Below are 17421 nucleotides of genomic sequence, written 5' to 3' on the forward strand. Positions count from 1 at the left end.
GCCGCAGCAGCGTTGGACACTTACCATTTTGCTTGGCCTTCATATATGTGTGTATACTCTCCTTTGGGGCGGGTGTTTCGTCAATGCGGTGCTTTCCCCCCTCTTTTGTGAGAACGCAGGAAAGGGGGGACTCAGTCTTGCAGGGACAACCAAAGCAGCCCCCTTGCCGCATTCACTTGCGAATTGGCATTTGGGGACCATCACGTTTCCTCGCCCTTCCCGCAATTCAACTCATCTATCCTGCTGATGCGACAAGTGGCTCTGCGGGGTTACGTATTTCGTTATGCAGCCCAATTGGCCTCTCTTGTGCTTTTCTCCCCCCTTCTGAAGAATCTTTCAACTAATTGAAATTTCAACTCTGGGATCTCCAGAACCTGGGGCAGCGAATTTAGGGGAAAAAAAAAAAAAAAATTCGCTTCAAAAAAGTGAGCGGTACTTTGCAAAAAAAAAAAAAAATAAAAAATAAAAAAATAAAATATAATAAAATAAAAATATACATAATAATACCTACTATATGTACATATCGCAGCAAAATCGCAACGCCGACGTGGCGCCAACCAACTAGTTCGTAAGTTCAGCCGAAGAGAAACTTCACCGCACCGAGGGCCACCAAACAGAGGCATATCATATCTTAGTAAGGCCAAAACGCATCGCAGTTGCGGTTGTTCACTTGGGCATAACATATGCTAACAACCTATAAGAGAGGAAATGCGCCCCATTTTTTTCACATAATTGGATCACTACGCAGAAGAAACAGAAGGGACAAGAGTAGCCCCAAGGGGATGAATACAAAGAAATTGCTCAGAAGAACAGTCGGGGGAAAGGAAGCGCATCCGTGGAGTCTCCCGCAAAGGAGTTCAGCCGCTACCAACGGTTGACCCTCCAGCAGCAGTCGACTCCCCAGCAACGGTTGATCCGCCGCAACAGCCGATCCACAGGTAGCACGGAAGAGGCGCTCCACCAAACCAACATGGAAGTGAAGATCCTTCACAGGAACCCGGAGGAATACAAGAACAACCCGGGGGCCTCCACCTACAAACATAGCAGAAGCGTCGACCCTAACATTCACCTCTTCCAGAGGGAAATAGAATATAAGAGGGCCCTAAATGCAACGAAAATAGATAAAATTTTTGCCAAGCCATTAGTTAAGTGTCTGGATGGACACGACGATTCAGTCCGATCACTCTGTGTGTCAAATAAGTCCCTAACTGATCTGTACAGCGGGAGCTGTAACGGCTTCATTAACATTTGGAATGTGCTGAATAAAGTGTTAATTAGAAAAGTGAAGGCCCACGAAGGATTCGTGAGGGGGCTGTGCGTCAGTCACGACGAGAAATTCCTCTTCAGTTGTGGCGACGACAAGTACATTAAGCAGTGGGCTATCGAGAAGAGCAGGGGGGTGAGCGAGCTGGGCGGCCAGGAGAATGCCAGCAACTTCGCCGCGAGCAGTCTGGCCGCAAACAGCCTGATCGCTTCTCAGCGCTCTCTCGCCTCGGGCGCGCTTGTGGCCAGCCAAAATATGCAGAACCTGAACCATCTGTCCGACGAAGTGACGCCAAAAAAGATCTATGTTTGCAAAAGCGTGCCCAACAGCATCGATAAGCATTTCTCAGAGCCGCTAATCATATCAGGCAGCCAACACCTGGATGTCTGGGACTACTACCGAAACAATGCCATAGCAAGTTTCGATTACAACAGTGAATACATATATTACGTGAAGTTCAATTACTCACAGAGAAACCTAGTTGGGTTAACTCTTTCGGATAACTCTATAGGGCTAGCTGACATAAGAGCCAAGACGCCGATCAAGAAAATATTCCTAAAATACAGATGCAATTCGCTAAGTTGGAATAATATGAACCCAAAACAGTTTGTCGTGGCCAATGAAGATTCAAACCTTTACACCTTTGACATGAGGTACTTAAAAACTGCTACTCTTGTGCACAAAGGGTTTGTAAATGCTGTGCTGGATGTTGATTACTCTCCCATTGGAGACAAATTTGTTGCTTGTTCGTATGACAAGACAGTTAGATTATTTAATAGCGATGAATCAAGGAGCTATGATGTGTACCACACAAAGAGAATGCAGCATGTCCTTTGCTGTAAGTTTAGCTTAGACGCCAAATACGTCTACACCGGAAGCTCAGACATGTGTATTCGTATATGGAAATCTTGCGCCCATGAACCATCTGGTGTTTTGTCGTACAAGGAAAAACAAGCCATAAACTACCGAAATAAACTGAAGGAGAAATATTCCTCGCTGAAGGAAATTAGACGCATCAGAGATCATCACCATGTCCCTGCGCTCATCAAGAGCATGTCCGACAAGAAGAAGGTGATGCTAGAGGCCAAGAAGAGGCGCGAGAATAACAGAGTCAAGCACTCGAAGGACCCAGACCAGCTGCCCATTCCGGAGAAGAAAAAAATATTCGTCACGGAGCAGTAGCGGGTGTAGGGCGTATAGCGCGTTAGGGAAGTGGGGGCACGAAACACTGCTTCTTCTCCTGCTTCTTCTTCTTTTTTTAAGTTGTTCTATCACCACTTTGTTGGCACACATCATCTCATCTTTTTTTTGCGTCATGTGCTTTTATAACTTAATTTTTCTTTTCCCCCTTTTGTGAAACATGAGGAGGATTCTCCCCATTGTTGAGTGGAACACTCTTCTAACTGCCTTCCGCGTGTCACCACTCCCCCCTTTGCGAATTTATCCATATGTTTGTAACTGTTAAAAATTTGTCATGTCCTACTTGCACACGCGCATATCGCGTCATCGCGCCTATAGTTAATGCTTCTTATGTGAAGAAACCCCCAACGGGGGGGACCGGACCTCCTTTTCCACCGCCTTGGTTTATGCCCTCAAAATAGTAACCTGTTAGAAAGTCACCGTGGAGTGTTCCACCATTTGGGGAGAAAACAGAATCCACGTGGCTAGCGAAAAAGGCTACAAAAGGGAACCTTTGTTTTCTCCTTTTCCAACAGGGTTGGGGATGTGGGGTAACAAGCCTTGTCATACGTATGTGCGGCTAGAAGTACACATAAATGTACATGCAGGTGTCCTCTTTCGTCACATTGCCCTAGCTTTACAAAACATTAACATTATTGAGGATGTTCTTCAAGTCAAAATTTAGGAACCACCGATTGTAGTTTGTTCTAATCTGCGAGGTGGAGAGGTAGGGAAGATGCGTGTACAGAAATGTGTACGCGTGGATAACCATATGTGCTCCTAAGTGCGTGTGGACTCATGTCAGTGGTGAGAGGCGCGCTAAAATATATCCACCATTCGCCGAAACGGAGAGGGGCTCTGCAAATGGCGATGATTCACGGAGGGCGTACCATTCTGATGAGACTCCTTTGGAAGGCAGAAACCCTTTCTGGGGTTATATCCTCCGAGCTGCAGATCAAGACCTCGTTAATTTCCTGCGGGGGGAGAAAAGAAGTGTGTTGCATATAAAAGGGACGTTCACAGGGTACTGCACAGATAAGTATAGGCACTAGTGCATACCAGGGTGGAGTGCTAACATGCACCTTTATCACTCTGCGTGACTTCCTCTTAAACCGCGCTCACCTTATTTGCAGAGGGGATACTAATGACAGACGCGAAGATCGTCTTGAAGAACAGGCGAATATGTTTCCTCACAGTGCCATCCCGTGTCAACACATTAATTACAAGCACCCCATAGTCCTTCAAAAGACGCTTAACACTGCGCACATTTTCTTCATCCAAAAATTGTATGTGCGGACAAGTGACGTACACCTTGTAGCCATCGATTTTGACGTAGGAGTTTTGCGCATTGTTAATGTCGACAAAGATGGCATGGTAAAATTGAGACTGAGAATGATTCTTTACATAATCGTGCGAATCGTTAATGATATAATTTGTCCTGTGCTTTTTATTTTCCTCCATCTGCTCATCACAGAAAAGATAGTAAAAAGATTTTACCGTCTCGTCAATTTCGACGATGTCCAGGTGCAAGTTAAAATCGGCAAAAATGGACTTGAGTATGTTTGAGAAGACATTGGTACCTCCGCCCAAAATGCAAATGTTGAAAAAGTTAGGGGCCTCCCTGTGCTTATCCCTTATCACGAAGAAGAGACTGCAGCAGAAGCTTATGTGATACTGGCTGGCCGATTCGATGTACTCGAAGTGGGGGGTGTCCACCATCTTGTCCGCCACTTTGTCCTTTTTTTTTTTTCTTTTTTTTTTTTTCTCCCTTTCCAGAGTGTATATTAGCTCGGACTGCACTGTTAACGGGTCGTATGAAAATATCATTTGCCTTTTGTAAATTTTTTTTTTTTCAAAGTAGGAGCGTCTCTCCTGTTGGTTCTTCAGGATGGCTCGAAGGGTTTCCTTCACGTTGTGTTGACTGTGCTGTTGGTTTGCCTGTGGGCTTCCATTTTGGCTTCCATTTTGGCCTCTCCCTTGAGTGTCCCCCTCTCTGCCGCCCCCTTCCCCGCTGCGCTGCTTTTTACTCTTTCCACTTTCGAAGCCCCTGTCGTGCGCCCCGTCTGAGTTAAAATTTTCGGCGAGAAACTCCTCCGTTACGAGGAGGTCCCTTATGATGATTCCAGACGCGTAGTGCGACTTCCTCTGCGCAATCACTCTGCAGTTCTTTACGCTCTCGTTTAACACCATGATGGGGAAGTTGTCCGAATTGGGAAGGCCCACCTCGTTCAAAATATTTGTTAGCTCATTTTTGATGCACTCCAGCAGGACGTTAACTGAGTGCTCGGTGTGCAGTTGGTTGTGGCCTCTCAGCGGACTGTTGCCGCTCACTTGGTTGCTCTCGCGCGGGTATATTTGATGTGCCTTCACTTTTGCCGCGGCGGTGCCCTCTTTTCGACTCTGCTCCCTCTGACTGTACCCGCCATGCTGCACATTGTCGGGGTTCTCCCTATTTTGAGTGACGGGCGCCGGGCTTTCCCGTTTGTCACTCTGAGGAAGGTCCGCCTGGCTGCACACTTCACTTCGCTGGCTCACCCCGCCATCTTGACAGGAGGGGGCCAAAAAGTTCGACCTCATCACCAGGAGGAGCCTCCTCGTCCGTGCCTTGGAAGCCAACTCCTCGTTCCCCTCCGTAGTGCAGTAAAGCGAGTGAAACTCGTAGCCAAGCGGGACAACAACAACGACCGTGTTGTAAGTGGCGCGCTCCAGGCATGAGTCATAAACAACCACGTTGTAGTCACACCTATTCAGCTTCGTATTGTAAATATCTAGGACTCTTCTCTTCCCTTTTTTAAAAATGTGAAGATTTAGATTTCCCCTCGTCTCGTTAATTTCACTGGGTAACTTCCACAACGAAATGGCATTGCTGGTCCCCATTTCTGGGTTGATAAAATATGCCTGGAACTTTTTGCCCCCCTTATCAGTTCGATAGAAGGCGAAAACGAAGGGGTGGTACTTGAAGTCGCTTCTATTCTGTTTTAAAAAAAAGGGGAACACCTCCAACATGATATCCTCGTGGTACACATTTCGAATAACCTCCTTAATTATATAATACTGGGCAAGGGTGATAACAATGAATAAGTCTCCCTTCTTCAAGTGCTTAAAGACAAGGGAGAAGTAACTCTTGGCATTCCTTTTGCAGATTTCCTCCTCATTTCTTTCGCATGATATATATGCATCTAGGAAGGCTTTGTCAAAAAATATTTTGTAATCCACTTTCTTCTTTTTTGACTCTTCTTCCAATTTGTATAGGACATGATCAAACTTCTCAGCATTGCTCATGTCTATATTTATGAAATCCATTTTGTCTCCGAACTTTTGCTTCATTTTTTGGATCACTACATCTGAGTAGTCTAGATTTACAATGTTGCGGAACCCGTCTTGGAAGAGTTCGTAGCTCAGATGGGAGTTCCCGCACCCCAGGTTTATGAGCAGGCAGTTTTTGTTAATTCGTTGGTTATGCGGTTGATCGTTCGATTGGCCATCTGGTTGACCGTTGAGATGGCTATCCGGTTGGATATCCGGTTGACCGTTCAGTTGGCCATCCCCTTCGCCATCCGGTTGACCGTTCCGCTTGCCGCTCTCTTCACCACCGCTTCCCCCAGCGAAATAGCGCAGCCGCCCCCGTATGCACCGATAAACGATGTGCCGCACATCGCCGTAATTGCCATACCACTCGAAATTTTTCTTGTCGAAAAATTGAAAGAAGCTATTCCAGTAGGCCCGGTCTCGAAAATCCGAAAACCCAGCTGGCAGGACCTCCATTCGGCTGTCTCCCATGAGGGGCGCGTCTGGAAGCCCCGCTTCAAGTTCCCCGTTTCAACGCGCCCACACGGGTATGCTCAAATTGGGAAGAAAATGCCCAATTGCGTCTCTCCACAGATGAGTCGCTGATACGAATGGAGGGACGGAACAAAGTTGGGACCCTTTTTTACCCCAAGGAGGTAATAAAGCTCTTTCTTGACGGAGAAACAAAGAGGACGTGCACCTCGCAAGGGAAATTCTTACAAAAAGGAAGAAAAAAAAGAAAATAAAACAAAATAGCACAGTGGAAAGGCGAATGATTAGGGGCAGTTCATCCTTAAAGTTACATTTTTGTATCCATTTAGGCTAATTTTAAAAGAGTGCACCAGGTCACATGCTGTATAGGATTAAACACATGCGAAGAAAGCAAGCACCCACATACCACGTTTCCCCACCGCTCTGAGATAGAAAACGCAACACTGAATGGCTCAGTCAAAGATGGTTTTACTCCTTGGATGATGGTCCGTCTCGCCTGTTCCGCTCAGGAAGTCCATATTTTGTTTCTTCCCCCTCTTACGCCCTACTTTGACACCAATCGGGGATGTAACAACGTGGGTTCGGTTGGCTAGCTAGCAGGACGGAGAAGTGGTTCCGCCATTTGTAGAATAACGTAAGAAAAATAGGCAAAAAAAAAATGGTAGAAACGATTCGCCATGCTCCGAAAGATGCAGCGCTTCATACGTTAAAGAGAGTGTCCTTCACCTGGCAGCATTTACCCGTAAAAAGTTATGACCCCATGTATTTCCATACGGGCGCCGCGTGGCTGGTTCCTTTTTTTCTGCATCTTCACTGGGCTTACGGTACAACGCGAAGTACAAAATGGTGTAGGGCACAGTTAAGCGCCATGCGGGTGGTGCGAAGCGTGTATACTGGATATACATACGCGGAAGGGGAGAAAAACTTTTTTTTTTTTTTTTTTTTCTTTTCCCATTTGGTGAATTCCATATGGTTATATTTCGTCATAAGGGGATGGCCTCCTTTCTGCTTGGTCCTTTTTGCATGCTCCTTTTTGCTTTCCCTTTTTTCCTTCCCCCTTTCTGCTTCTCCCTTCTTTGATGCCCCCTTTTGGCGCAGCTTTCGCGAAAAAATGGATTGCCGATCCACATCTGCTAGGAACCCCTGCGACCTCCCTTTTCCGCGCTTCAACAAGTGGTAGCTATTTTTTCCTGAGTATATGTGTCCCCCCCATTTTTGAGGAAAAAAGAAAATCACTCCTCTGCTCGGAGGTCAACACATAGGTGCGCCCCGCCTTGTAGCAGTTCATTCAATCGAAACGAGATAGCACAATTGGGACTTCCGTTCGGAGAACTTCCTCTTCCCCTGTGTAGCAGCGCCAGCCCTCCATTTTGAGCAACGCTTCGTGGGAGTATCACTTAGGCTGGCGCGAATGTAAAGATATAGCAGTGACCACGCCGCGCCATTTGCAGTACACACGTTTGGAAGATCCCCGGCAGGTTTCCCTCCGTTGACAATACAGTGCCACCCCGTTGGCCCCATTTCGCCCCCCTGACATGATGCCAAGATGGTAGGCCCGCTGCGAATCCTCAGGAAGGCGTGGAATGAGAAGTTGCTGCTCGAGCGGACCCTATTCACGCAGGTGCTCAGGGGTGGCAGCGGCGTCGGAAGCGGCATTGGAAGTGGCATAGGAGGCGGAATTGGAAGCGGTGGCACTGGCAGGGGGTGCGAGGCCATCCCATGGCACCTCGCCAGGAGGAACATAAACATCTCGAGGAGATGCTTCAACCAAGACCCCTACACCGTGCTGGGGTTGTCCCGAAACGCCACGACGAATGAAATTAAGAAGCAGTTTCGCTTGCTGGCCAAGAAGTATCACCCAGATATTAATCCCTCCCCAGATGCAAAGCAGAAAATGGCCTCCATAACGGCAGCATACGAACTTCTATCCGATCCGAAGAAGAAAGAATTTTACGACAAAACAGGAATGACAGATGATATGAATTACGATGGACATGCCTCTTCTGGATCTGCTTCTAACTTCGAAGGAGCCTTTTCCGGCTTTGGAGATGCCTCATTCATGTTTACTGATTTTGCCGAGATGTTTAGCAACATGGCTGGATCGAAGACTACGTCCACCAGGGGAGAAGATATCCAAACAGAAATTACTCTCAAATTTATGGAGGCAATAAAAGGGTGTGAAAAAAACATCCGTCTGAACGTCAAAGTGTCCTGTAATAGCTGTAACGGCTCGGGAAAAAAACCAGGGACGAACTTAACTATCTGTAAAGTGTGTAACGGGTCGGGCATCCAAAGAATTGAGAGGGGGCCAATCATCATTGGAGTCCCCTGTAGAAATTGCTCAGGCAATGGACAGATTATTAATAACCCTTGTAAGCAATGCTCTGGAAGCGGAGTGAAATTCCAAACGAAAAATATTACCCTAGATATCCCTCCGGGGATTAAGAAAGGAATGCAAATGAGGATACCAAATCAGGGACACTCAGGTTATAGAGGTGGGAAAAATGGTCACCTGTTTGTCACGATAAATATCGAACCTCATAAGATCTTCAAATGGGTCGATGACAATATACATGTGGAGGTCCCCTTAACCATGAAGCAGTGCCTACTCGGCGGAGTGATTAAGGTTCCCACGCTTAATGGAGATATGGATCTCCTCATCAGACCTAAGACTTATCCCAATTCGGAGAGAATACTTAAAGGGAAAGGTCCTTGCAAGGTTGACTCTCATACGAATGGCGACTTGATAGTAAAATTTAGTTTGAAGATCCCAGACAGGTTGACCCCCAGGCAGGTCGAGCTGATTGAGGAGTTCAATCGAATTGAGCTAAACCAGGGCAGGGACGACGCCGCGGAGAAGGCCAACCTGGGTAACAGCGGCGGTGGTAGCGGCAGCTGTGGAAACAGTAGCAGCACTGGGAGCAATATCAGCAGTGGCAGTGTGCGCATCTCCCGGGAAGCAGGAGCCGCGAAGGGGGCGGAGAATCACATCCCGGAACCGCCACCAATCTCGCAGAAAAAGAAGAACAACGTCAACAACTGGGAGGGCAAGAACGACTCAAATCACTCCAACGATTGCAACGATTCGAACGTTCCTATTCCGCCGCCCCCTCCGAAATCGACAAGGCAAGGTGAGCAGGCCCACCGTGGAGAAGCACACGGAGAGGTGAACAAAGACACACGACTACACAACAATATGAATACGGCGCACTCCAGTGGGGACGGCTCTGCAAGGCATACGAGCAGCTTCGACCAGTCCACCACGACCAGTACCAATATGAACACGAACAAGGCAGGGAACTCGTCCTATAAGATGGACGACACAGCGGAAAAGATCAACTCTTCTGGTGGCCACCATGATAACACAATCAATGGTAGTAACCACTCGGCCGATACGTACCAGTCGGCGGATTCGTACCAGCCGGGCGGGACGGAAGCCAGAGGGAGAAATTCCTCCTCCACCTTTTCCTGTGCCAAGAAATGGATATCAGACAAGTTGAGGCCCAAAAGTTAGGCTTCACCTTTGCTTTCTTTGGGAAGCCGCCCTCTCCCATTTTTGTTTTTAACCCCTCCACCCCCCTCAAATGTGCCACCGTTGCGCTCGTTCGTGGCGCGCACACGTACATGTCCACATGAACATGCCTTTATATGTGTATACGTATGTATATGTGTATGTCTGCGCATACCTGCGTATACCTGCGCCCGTGCCCATTCCTACTGCTTTTTAAAAACACCCACGCGAAGTAACAAACGGCGAAACAGTCTTCCTTTTAAAGAGGAAGGGACCCTCCCAATGCGACGTCTTCGGTGGAGAAAGCGGCGTGAGAAATGCCGACATGGAGTAGCACGGCGATACGTATGGAAAAAAGGACCCATGCGAGTGCTTGCCCAGGTGAAAATAAATGAGTCACATGATAACATATATACTGTGGTGAAAAAAAAAAAAATAATGCAAGATTAACGAATCTACGAAGGAATATGTCCGTAAAAGTGACCCGAATTGGGCAGTCAAATTGAGGGGGGAAAGACCCGGGTAGGGTACCCCCCAGAGGGTACCGCCTCCACTGAGTGGAAGACGTTCCTCCGGATAATGTGCTCCATGTAGAGCTTGTAGAGGGAAGACACAAAGACGAAGACGCCACAGAAGGAGACGCAAACTAAGTAATCAAAGTAGGACTCCGGATTCCTGTACCCACTGTGCAAAACAGACAACATGAAGCCGTTAAGATCCAGCGTTAGGAATTTCCTCCCCTCCTTAATTTTGCGAACTACTTTATCAGCCGCATAATCTGAATCCACCGTGGTGGTTAAGTCTTCAATCCGTTTTGTGACAAAGGGTTTTTTTAAATTCTCCTGTGCATAGCCAGGCGTTTCAATGGATGGAAGAAAGGCATTTGCAAAATGAATATTGTAGTATTTTAACTCCTGGTCCAAAATGTAGGTGTATGTCCACATACAAGTCTTGCTCATTAAATAATAGGAATAACCATAAACAGGATAAAGCGCTCCTTCCGAATTAACAAACAAAATCAATCCTTCTCTTTTCTTTTTCATGTTGGTAATCACTCTCGAGATGATATCAATGTTGCCATGAATATTTGTGTTTACTGTGTATAGCAAATCGTACATTTGAAGCTTACTATTTTCTTCTGTACACACATAGGCAGCGTTGCAGATGAGGACATCCACATCGTTTAGCGTTTGATCTTTTGTCTGCTCAGAGTTTGGGGGGTTATTCCTCCTTTGGCTACTCCCCATCGATTTGTCTCCCCCTTGGTCCTTCACTTTATCTATACCGCTATTGGTTTGGACATTTTGGAAGGCCTCATTGATGGATTCCTTCATGCCGATGTCGCATTTGACTATGTTTATTTGGAGGAGATCCTTGTAAGACTTCTCTTGTATGCTAACTTCTTGCATTAAAACTTCCTTTGCTGTGCGCAGCTTCGTGGGGTTCCTCGACATGATGGTTAGGGTATGTGGCTTTTCCCGAATGATTCGCTTGGCCAGCGAGAGGCCCAGGCCTTCGGACCCACCTGGAGGGGAGAAGACATTGGAGGGGGGTGAACGCGGGCCACCTGAGGCGGTCATACTCAGCATGCACCCGTTACACATACAACTGGCGCATTCACCGCTTACACAGGTACAACCCACACAGGTATAATCCACTGACGCCGCCTATCCACACACGTATAACCCAATCATGCCGCCCATCCACACCCCATCGTCCGCGCGAACTTACCCACTATACATACGTGTTTCCCGGCGAAGGCCCAACTGACGTCGCCCGACCCGTTACCCCCACGGTACCTAAACTTAAAGGCCAAATAAATGAGCCCCAAAAGGGTCAGGTAAAATATCACTGCGATATTCAACCGCCTGTCTAACGGAATGTAGTAGTTCACCGCCCGCAAAATTAACAGCAGTTCGAAGTAGATATACTTCTTCACGTAATCGAGCATCTTGGGGACACTGGTAGGTGGGGGGAAAAGGTGCTGGGGGGGGGCTCTAGTTTGGGGTGGTCAAGTGGAGCCACAATTCCGGGCCTATTCGGCTCATTCTTCTTTTCCGTGAAAATATGAATGTCTGTTGGGTGTGGTCCTGCGTCGCGCTGACAGCCTTGCGCGTTGGTATTTGCACGGATTGGGGAGTTTCTCCACTCTGTCGTCGCTGTGTCGCCCCCCTTCTTGCGTATTATCTCCGATTTCCCCCCCTTCTTTTTGCTCGCCTTCCTCTTCAAACCACTCGTTTTGCATGCAGGATATGCTTCCCTCGCAGGTCAACAAATTTCTTTTTTTTTGCTCTCACTCGTTACACTTCCTCGTGTGTAATTTTGGCTACTTGAAAAACTCAATATGTCGTTACTTAACCCACGCGCGTTGTTCTCCTGGAGTGAATTCAGAACACGGGGTTGGCTACGCACAATGCATGTATTGTTGTTCCCCCCATGGAACTTGCAGCGGACTCCTTCGTACCGTTCTTTGGAGGATCCGCAACAGGTAGTGCTCCCCCCCCTATTGAGACACACCTGCTAGCAATGCATGCCTTAACGTACACTGATGTGAGCAAATGGATAATCGGTTGAAGTTTTTACCTTCTGGTTGGCCAACAAAATCGCGCTCCCTTAAAAATGATGCCAATCGACGAGGGTGTGCCCCGCTTGGGCCGACGCTACTCAATTATATAGGCATTCCTTCCCTCCTTCGAAAAGCTGGACGTAGCAATTAGCACGTAGAAGCTGTTCTACCTTGTCCTCCCCCGTGCAGGGAAGCCCACCCCTTCCACTTCCTAACAGCATTAAGCCACTCCTCAAACAGCACCGTTAGTTTGCTTTTTCCATATGGCAACCATTCCGCCTGTCTGGTATGCCTGTCTGGTATGCCTGTCTGGTATGCCTGTCTGGTATGCCTGTCCCACTGCGGAGTGGCACATCAAAGACGTAATCAAAGTGGAGTGTATCATCAGTTTGAGTTAAAAAAAAGGAAAAAAAAAAAAAAAAATTCAAATTAGAGAGATAGCGAAGAAGAGCAAAGTAGTGAGGATAAAACAAAAAAGTGTTAAAGAAAAGGTTCCCTCTGTTTTACATTTTATTATTATTATTTTATTTTATTCTATTTTATTTTTTTTATTTCTTTTCTCCTCTTTACCCAAACGAAATCATACCCATAGGGTGAACATTGTGTGTAAATGTACATGCCCATGCCGGGGGTGGGTGGGGAAAAAAAAAAAGCGAATTGGATGCGTTGGCGAAAGTTTAACACAAAGAAAGGGCCGGAAAAAAAAGGGAAGGATGTGTGTTCATACACGTGGACAGAGTGCCTGCCCATGGAGGAACTCTACCTGTACAGTATAGCTATATGGGGGAAGGCGACACGTGAGGCGCAGTTCCGGCATGTGCAGTTGGAAGGGGCTTTTCCTCGACGGGTCGCACTTTGGCTTCCACGTCGGGTAAGCCACCGGGTGGACGGCACTTCGCCATCACTTCGACGCTACTTCGAGGCTACTTCGGCGCCACTTTGCCACCACTTCCTCACTGCTTCTCCGTCAAGCTGCGGATGGACCGGATCAAATACCTGCAGTTTTCCACGAGCAGCTTGCTCAGCGGGATGATCTCGATGATGGTGTAGTTCTTCTTCAGCTCATCCATGTGGGACGTCATGTATGCCTTGATGCGGAAAAAAAACTCCTTCAGCTTTGCCTTCTCAATCAGGTCGAAATTCTCGATATTCTCATCCGTGACGTACTCCTGCCTCAGGGCCATAAACTCGTCGGCGGACAGGCCGTTCATGATAGTACGAGCGCACCCAGCAAAGGCAGAGGCCCTCAAGGAGTCCGTGCTGTCTGTAATTTTCAGATTTATGTAGTAGTTATATATGGGGGTGTTATTTTTGTTGCACTTGGCACAGTACATGGATTGGTCCATCATTTGGGATGAATCAATGTCGTCTTCTTCCTCCTCCACGACGTTGATAATCATTTTTTTATTGCAATCGGGACAAGCGGAGTACACCGGGATGGAGTTATAAATATGATCAATAAAACCGAAGGTGGTAAAAACGATCCCTTTCCCTGATAAAGCATCTTCATTAGCCAAATTAACATCCTTTTTAATTTCTTCAATGGTTTTCTGCAACTCGATGTTGAAGCTATTCGTGTTTACATTCACCGAGCTGTAAAGGTTCTCTTTGTTACTACTCCACCAATTCTGTAGCATGTGTGCTCTATCAATTTCTGGGTTTACGTCAATCTTGGTCTTAGGGTGGGATTCCAGCTTTTTCCCCTGCCACTCTGCAACTTTTAAATACTTAAAGGAGATTATGCTGTTATCTCTTAGGTACCCTTCTTCAATTTTCAAGGCATGTTCTCCCCAGAGAGTTACATTGATGGTCTCGTTGCTATCATCGATGAGAATTAAGTCCCTCTTCTCTTTGTACTGTCCTGTCTTCTTGATCAGTACCTGCATCATTTCTTGGAAGGTGAATACCACTCCTATTACATCGACTAGCGAACCTGTGTTCATATTTTTTATCGTATCTATAGATGCAAAGTTGTAAATAAATTTGGGGATGTTATCATTTTCTTCCAACAACTCTATAATGGAATTTTCATCCAGCGTAATCTCGCAGTCATGTTTTAGTGTGTTGAATTTTTTGTTGGCTGCCTTGATGTTTCCTTTACTAATTTTATAGATTTTTCCCACTTGCAGGTAATCATACCATTTGTCCACTGCCTTTCCAAAAAAGTTTGCTTTGATTTCTCCATCTTCATCACAGAGTTCGATATTAAATACCTTCCCCTCTTTGTTTCCTGAGTAGAACCTTCTCACGTTGTCCTTGGACTGAACCCTCGCCTTGATTATCCACTTGGATGAATATTGGGACAGCTTATTTATTTGCATTAAAATGCCGTCATTTATCTTCATTACTGGATTGTTACTTTGCTGGTATGGGGCACACTTCCTGTTGTTCCTAGTGGAGGTATTTTCTTTAAGAATGCTTTTGGTCTCGCACCTCCTGTCTGCTGCATACTCCTCCATGTCGTTTAGTGTTTCCTTCGTCTCTTGTAGACTCCCCATACTTTCCCTCCTCGCCTTCTTGATGGATTCCGCCTCTCCCCGGTAGCCACTTCCGTTATTGTCATAGCCCCCGCTTCCTATACCAGAAGGGCCATAATTGCTCACCCCCCTGGGACGGTAATCCCCTCCATTGGTCACCCCCTCAGAAGGGACATACCTCTCCTGTATTGCCTCTTCGCTCCTACTAAGCTTCGCCATCTCTCCGTTGTAATTCAGACCATTTCTTCCCCCGGCAGCCATTTTCGTGCCCGCCTCATGAGAGTTTCCCCTTCCTATGCCATTCCTGTGTTGGGCCCCCGCCCTTCCGTAATAAGCCTCATCATCCACGTTTCTGGAGTTATCACCCTCTTCTGCATCACGGGGAGGGTAGTAATAGTCGTCACGCGCTCCACTTCCTCCCTTGCTCATGTTGCTGTTCCCTCTTCCACTTTGGTAATAGCTCCTCTGTTCGGGGGGGCCCCCCCTCTCTGGGTTATTCCCAGTGAGGGCATATCGACCCTTATACTCCCCGGGGGTGGCTGCTCCCGACCCAGCTGGTCCTTCCCCCATTTCCCCCTCGTACATATAGGCTTTCGGATTGCTCGTGTGCGGCTTGGGGTGACTTCTACTAATGTTTTCCTCCAAAGGAGGTTCTTCTCTGTACACGCTTGAGCCCATGAGGGGTCCGACTCCGGGGTCGTAACTGTTTCCGCTTCTGCTGTTGTTCAGCTCTCCTGCAATGTTTTGCGTCCTGCTCTTACCGCTACTGTAATGGTTCCTTCGATAAGCACTATTTTCCCTATTTGCACTGTTTGCTCCGTTCGGGTCATACACTGTGGTGTTGTTTCGTTTGTTGTAGGGCTGGCTCTCCTCCCTCTGCGAAATGGGGTTCTTTTGGTGCAAGAGAGATGTGGCCTCGTGGGGGTTCCTTTCCAATTCGTTTGCACCGTACGGGAGATAATCACGACCGATGGAACTCTCCCCATGCGCGAACTTGGCCGTGTTGAGGGGGGGGTCACTCAATCTTTTAGGGAATTGCTTCCCCCTTCCCGTATCTTCTGTCATTCTGCCGGGGTGGTAGTTTTGTGGGGCGTCCCTTCCGGCGAGCGATTCCCTATACGGAGGCCTCTCCACGTAAGAGGATTTATCCACATAGGGCTGTCTCTCCCCATATGCAGCAGTGCCATTCTTGGCCATCGGCTCCCTGATCAAATTTTCTCCCGACACCCGTTGACACCTGTCGTAGTTGTCAGCTCTGGTGTCCCCTTCCTGGCGATCACTCAATTTGGAATATCTAGCTGGGGGGATGACATTATTACTGTATTGTGCTTCTGTTCCTGCTGCGCTCCCTCCACGGGGGTAATAATTACATTCCCTCGTTTTGTCCTCATTTCCGTGTTCATTTGAATAGGGGGAAATAATGTTGCTGATTTTGGCTTTCCCCTCTCCGTTGTATTTTCTGACGGCTCCAGAGCCCCCATCCTTAGATCCGTTTTCCCCTTTTGTGTTGAGTAGCAGGTAGGAAATACTCTGCAGCTGGTACCTCCTAAAGAGGTCCTCAATATCCAGGTGGTCTACACTCATAACCACTCTAAGCTTTTTTGTTAGTATGAAAAGCTTCCCATAGTAATTTGTGATGGAGAAATTTTCTATGGCTATCAATTTCTTTACATAGGAGAGGGGGGTAGTGGTGATGCCTCGTTCCTCCGCCCCCACGTGTAGAATGGCATAGTACTGCGGCGGGATGGTTCCATCGATGACTTTTAAAAAAATCTGATTGGCCCCAGCATTCATTTGACTGAAACATATTAACGTTACCTGCGAGTTTAACCAGCCTATGCTTTCCTGTGAGCTGGGTTCGGTGAAAAATTTGTATATAAAGTTAGGCGTCGCCTTGGAAAGAATTTCTTCGTTCCTATTCATTTTCGCTTGCGCTTCTCTCTGTGTTTGTGTGGGCGTGTTCCTCTGTGTGGATATTTCCGTGTAAATGTTTCTGTTTGTGGGTGAAAATGCTAGCTGGTTGGACGGCGGATGCTGTTTCGATTGTCCACTTTGTTGAGAAGTAATGCCTGTGGCGCCGCCGGTGTGGAATCTATGTCTACATTTCTCAACCAGGGTGCGCGCTCATCCCACGGGCACTCCTCGGGCATTTGCTCCGTTCGTAGAGGTGCATACCACATACACGCAAATAAATGCATACAGTTGCATACACTTCCATACACAGCTTACACTTGCATACAACGCATACAAATGCACACACATGCATAGACAACTATCACGCGATTAACATGGATGTACACAGCGTACTGAAGAAATGTCCACTTCGGACCGGTCAATGGGGGGGGGGGGGGGGGGGGGGGGGGGGGGGAAAGAATCCACAGGAGCGTCCAACTAGCGTTGTTCAGCCATCTCCCTTTTGCGAGCGAAACGAGAGAAGAAATGGAGCGGAACAGAAATGTCTTATTCCTCTTTTGCTTACCCCATTTGCTTGCCCTTTTCTTCATGCAACGACATGCGGGGGAGTGTATATACATGTGCAGGCGCGAGTGGCCCTGCCTCTGTGCAATCGGGTGTTTAAACCAGATCGCGCACTTTCACCCGTACACTCAAACGCAGATACGTACTTCCATCCATGCATACCCAC

The 17421-nt window shown here is 47.3% G+C and overlaps 5 protein-coding genes across 5 annotated transcripts; 2 read left to right on the forward strand and 3 right to left on the reverse strand.

The window, feature by feature from the left end:
• Positions 1 to 970: 970 nt before the first annotated feature.
• C922_04558 (hypothetical protein) lies at positions 971 to 2446 on the forward strand (the record flags this gene model as incomplete). The annotated part of the gene is made up of 1 exon (XM_008820141.1): positions 971 to 2446. One exon carries the CDS (start codon positions 971 to 973, stop codon positions 2444 to 2446), a length of 1476 nt encoding a protein of 491 aa, XP_008818363.1.
• A 634-nt stretch (positions 2447 to 3080) lies between these two features.
• Positions 3081 to 6208, reverse strand: C922_04559 (hypothetical protein; the record flags this gene model as incomplete). Its single annotated transcript, XM_008820142.1, has 3 exons — positions 3081 to 3155; positions 3334 to 3417; positions 3566 to 6208. 3 exons carry the CDS (start codon positions 6206 to 6208, stop codon positions 3081 to 3083), a joined length of 2802 nt encoding a protein of 933 aa, XP_008818364.1.
• A 1561-nt stretch (positions 6209 to 7769) lies between these two features.
• C922_04560 (molecular chaperone DnaJ) lies at positions 7770 to 9737 on the forward strand (the record flags this gene model as incomplete). Its single annotated transcript, XM_008820143.1, has 1 exon — positions 7770 to 9737. One exon carries the CDS (start codon positions 7770 to 7772, stop codon positions 9735 to 9737), a length of 1968 nt encoding a protein of 655 aa, XP_008818365.1.
• Positions 9738 to 10231: 494 nt separating this feature from the next.
• C922_04561 (hypothetical protein) lies at positions 10232 to 11685 on the reverse strand (the record flags this gene model as incomplete). Its single annotated transcript, XM_008820144.1, has 2 exons — positions 10232 to 11259; positions 11466 to 11685. The coding sequence occupies 2 exons, from the start codon at positions 11683 to 11685 to the stop codon at positions 10232 to 10234; spliced, it is 1248 nt and encodes a 415-aa protein (XP_008818366.1).
• Positions 11686 to 13253: 1568 nt separating this feature from the next.
• On the reverse strand, positions 13254 to 16700 carry C922_04562 (replication factor A1; the record flags this gene model as incomplete). Its single annotated transcript, XM_008820145.1, has 1 exon — positions 13254 to 16700. One exon carries the CDS (start codon positions 16698 to 16700, stop codon positions 13254 to 13256), a length of 3447 nt encoding a protein of 1148 aa, XP_008818367.1.
• Positions 16701 to 17421: the final 721 nt, after the last annotated feature.

The sequence above is a fragment of the Plasmodium inui genome, assembly GCF_000524495.1.
Source record: "Plasmodium inui San Antonio 1 unplaced genomic scaffold supercont1.25, whole genome shotgun sequence".
NCBI classification, from domain to species: domain Eukaryota; phylum Apicomplexa; class Aconoidasida; order Haemosporida; family Plasmodiidae; genus Plasmodium; species Plasmodium inui.